We start from the raw sequence: 4,311 nt of genomic DNA, 5'->3' as shown, positions 1-4,311 counted from the left end.
AAGAAGAAGAATAAAGTACTGAACTTTTAACTCAGAACGAATCAAAGTAGCCCACCATATATTTCATCTTCTTTACTTTTACGAGGGGCGCCCTCCCTACCGTTAAGAGATTTAGACTGCAAGCAAAAATAAAGAGAAAAGTCTCGAACGAGAAGCTTGCGGCCCTCATGCGCTATCTTTCAGCTCGCTTGACCTGCATGAGACTTTCTTTTCAGTCCATTACTGTATTCAAAATAGAGAGCTTTCTCTGCTATTGAATATAAACATTGAACAGAAGACTTTAGAGCAGTTGCCCTTCTACTCTTTTCATTCACTAAAATTTCAATTCAACTTCAGACATGTCAAAACAAATTGGACAAAATTTCTACCGATTTCAAACAAAAACCACACCTTGTGAGCCCCACGTAAGTAAACTCTCGCCTAGTCCCTGTACAGCGTTTTCCCAGTCCCTCTAGGTCAATTCACTTCGGTGTCGTAACACTTTGGCCACGCAGAAAAATGAGGCCTAGGGACTAGGCAAAGTAAATTCCATGTATTTTGCATTTGTCTACACCCTGCTTCTGCGAGCGTCAAGTCGGAGTCGTTTTGCCGCGATGTTAGGGAGCGACGGCGCCAGCCACGAACGTGTTACTTAAAAAGTGAATTTGCGTTCTTTCAATCTCTATCGCGATTACTCCATTCATTTACTTTGCCAAATGTAAGCGAACTCTTTTGAGGCGAATTCCTAAGAACCATATTCCAGTTCAGAAAGAGAAAGAAAATTCAGCCGTCACTTGTTTATGTCCTTCATAAAACGTGAAATAAGGCATTTTCCGTCTGTCTTAGTCGTGCAGTGACGGCAAAGAAATGTACAAAAAAGTGTGATGCACGTGTAGAGTTGTTGTTTTACCTACTAAACCTATTGTTGTTTTGACGTTCTCGTTGTCGTCTTTTAGTCCCTGTTTTAATTTTGTCGGCGCCGACTCGGCGCCCCGTCTTTCGTCTGATACCCAGTCTTCGCCCGTTTTGTATAAGGAGGCTTGGATGCTGAGCGGAAATTAGTTCAGTTTTCTTTCTCGTGTGCATCATTTGTGCTTTCAAAGCGTGATCATTATTAGCGTGTTTTTCTGAGCCGAGAAGAAGGCTAGGCAGTTTCTTAAACTCTTAGAGAACCCTTCTTTTGCGAAAGAATGGGAGATAATGTCGTTGATCCGTTTGAGGATATCGATTCCGAGGGGGAACTTGAAAAACCGCCGACACCTGAGATCCATCATGGGGGTGATTCTCCCGAAGCTCCTGCAGCATTTAGCGATATTTCTGACAACGAACGGGAGGAAGTGAGGGAAGACGAAGCCGTGATGAAGCCGCATGAAGAAGCTAGCGAAAAAGCAAGTGAAAATGATGAAAATACTTCTAGCGCACAAGAAGAAAGCAAAATTGAGAGCACTAAAGTGGAAGTAACACAACAAGAAGGTAGTCCACTTTATGACCAAGAAATTTCTCCTGTTTCGTCAACAGCTGAACAGGAGGAAGAGGACGTAGATGCATTTGAAAAAGGAGATAAGGATGTTCCCATGAACGAAGGAGAACGTTCGGAAATTATCGAAAGAAATTCCACAGATTTAACGCGAAGTAAACAAGAATCTTCATTAGGTAGTGCGGAAGGGAATGATGAAGCTTTACGTGAAACAACTGTTGCGAGCGAAACAACTGAAGAAAAACGCCAAGAACAAACTTCTGGATACACAGCTGAGAGACGCCGTAGGATTTCTTCAAGTGCAGGGACCGATGATGATTTAGATATGCCTATTTCTCCTCTTGGACTCGGACTTTCAGGGACAGAATCAGAAATTGTTGATGATATTCTTAAGAGTGACGTTTCTAAACTTCTTCCAGACGTTAAAGAAGATCCCAGAGAAGAGTCAACAGGTATAATGTGTGATTATTAGCCCACCATCTCTCACAATTTAGAAGCCATAGTGGCACTCTGGTTGCTCAACAGAGGGAGGCAAATAACTTTTTTTGTCTATGGTGACTGTGGTTGACGAGAGCGACACGAAAGTTTGGCCAATTCAAGTGATTTCAAAAAATGTGTGCTTTTAAGCCGTTAAGTCCCAATATCAACATGCATATTCCCAACACTGTTCTTCACACATTTCTTATGGTTCTGCTTGAGAGAATATTGATAGAAGGCTTAAGATTCGAGGACAAATTTTCTCGCATATCCTCTAAATATAGACACCCCAGAAAGCTTCATTGTATTTTTTTCACCACAAGAGTTAGAACGCTTATTTCCATTGAAGGAGGTGAAGCCCACTCCTGGTCGCTAAATGATAAAATTCTTAACATTTGATAACTTGCTTTCACCACTACTACATTCTTGCTAAAACTCGTAGTAGAATGACGATCGCTATCGCATAATTTCCCACCAAACTGACATTGGTTTGAGTGAGTGCACTACTTAGTATGGGAAAATCTCATTCCCATAGTTGTCCTTGTCATAGAATCTAAAGCTCTCTATTATTGCTTAAACATTAAGATACTTCATCATTGGTGATCATTTCACTCATTTTAATGACCTGTATGTTTGATCAGCCAGTATTATTGTTTGAGGAGAAATAATAATAGATGCTGGTTACTACGGGGACGTAAAGGATTGCAGACTTGCGAAGTCTCATGATTTCTGACAGGGGTTTCGTTAAGAACGTTATTGCAGCAGCAGGAGAATAGTGTAATAATGTGCCCTTTTAGAAGTCATCGTTAAAATAGAAAGATCTCAAAATTTGCATTTGCTTCGTAGTAATTTGATACTCTGTCATTTATATACGGTAAACATTGCCAAATTTTTGTTGCAAGAAGGGTTTTGCAGCTTTGTTGGAAAACACCTTTCGTGAACTGCATATTCTTCATACAAGAATAATTCATAATTCTTCATACAAAAGCCAAATTCAGTGATAATTATTGTGTTCTTCATTCAACCAAAATATCACTTTCTAGGTAAAAGAGATGACGAAGAAGAAACCAAAGAAGACAAAGAATTGACTGAGGCTGAACCAACAGTACAGGATGAAGAAGGGTAGGCATTATCAGTCATCACCATTGTCATAAAATATCATGTTTTGGCCATCACAGAAAATAGTAGGAAATGCTTAAAATCTGAATCTACAATATCCAGGGTGCCCAATGGACAAAAGTAAGTTGCTAGGAGCCATTGGGCACGTTAAGAGCACAGCCTTGAAGTCCACATGTCTACCAGGTCTTGACAAGGAAAATGTAATACTATGATCACACCTTACAGTGTAATTAATTAATCATTAATTGTCATTTAGGTTTGAGTCCGATGAAGAAGCTGGTGATCAACTGATTGCTGATATTTTTGGTGCCAGTGATGAGGAGGAAGAGTTTGTGGTAAGATAATATACTGTTTTATCAGCTGCTCTTTCCACCATTAATCAAAGTTATTGCCCAAAATGTTTTTTAATAGACCATGCAAGTTTATTTGTAGATGTGAGGAGCTTTTTCCAAAACATTGTCAGGAGCAATTCAATACATCATCTCTTGTTGAGACTATTACTGTTGGGTGACCATGGCCAGTTCCTAGAGAGATGTTTGGTGTAAATACTGTATATATGTAAAAGACATAAACATGACAGAAGAGCTGCAGCGACAAGCTTTATAATTAGGTACATGACATCTGTTAAAGGGAGGTGTCCTTAAGGTTTTGAAAACAACTGGCAGCTGACAGATATCACCATCTACATGTGTGTTGTGTCTTTTGTCAGCCACCCAGCTGCTGGGCTACTCCTGAGATTCTAAAAGTAAAAGATGGCAAAATCAGTCACTCACTTCAACAATAACACTGCAAACTTCAAAACTGTTTTGTCAATGCTGTGTTCAATCACATCTTATAAAGACCTGTGTTCTTTCCCAAATTGACTACCATTATTTTTCTCCTAACAACATGAATACATCTTCAAGAGAAAAGTATATGAGAAATGATGACAAAAGAGAAAATTTGTTGATCTTTTATTACATTGTAAATTCTCTCAGTTTATTTTATTAATGAAATGTACAGTAATTTTGTTATAAATAGTTATGGTTCAAGTCCTGGGATTCATCTTGTGAAAAATCATGAGTCCCAGTTAAAAAAACAAGGAGCCATGCTTGGGCCTTTATGTAACCAGACAGTTAATACTGGAGGCAGATGCCAAAACACTATATTTCAGTCTACTGAAATTAAATATAGTCCTTCTATATATTTAGAGCTTAAAAAAGACTATAAAACAAATATGCCTCTTTAAGCAACAGCCACAGAGATCACACGAACAGGAT

The 4,311-nt window shown here is 39.0% G+C and overlaps 1 protein-coding gene across 1 annotated transcript in view; it reads left to right on the top strand.

The window, feature by feature from the left end:
* Window positions 1-1,045: 1,045 nt before the first annotated feature.
* LOC140950251 (protein IWS1 homolog) overlaps window positions 1,046-4,311 on the top strand; it is a 13,785-nt gene continuing 10,519 nt past the window's right edge. Inside the window, exons 1-3 of the mRNA XM_073399458.1 lie at window positions 1,046-1,908; window positions 2,977-3,055; window positions 3,309-3,387. Coding sequence (XP_073255559.1) covers window positions 1,170-1,908; window positions 2,977-3,055; window positions 3,309-3,387 — 897 coding nt within the window. The 5' untranslated portion in view covers window positions 1,046-1,169. The remainder of the gene's footprint in view (window positions 1,909-2,976; window positions 3,056-3,308; window positions 3,388-4,311) is intronic.

The sequence above is a fragment of the Porites lutea genome, chromosome 10, assembly GCF_958299795.1.
Source record: "Porites lutea chromosome 10, jaPorLute2.1, whole genome shotgun sequence".
Classification (NCBI taxonomy): Eukaryota; Metazoa; Cnidaria; class Anthozoa; order Scleractinia; family Poritidae; genus Porites; species Porites lutea.
The sequence above is the reverse complement of the archived record's forward strand: the minus strand, read 5'-3'. Positions and strand labels throughout refer to the sequence as shown.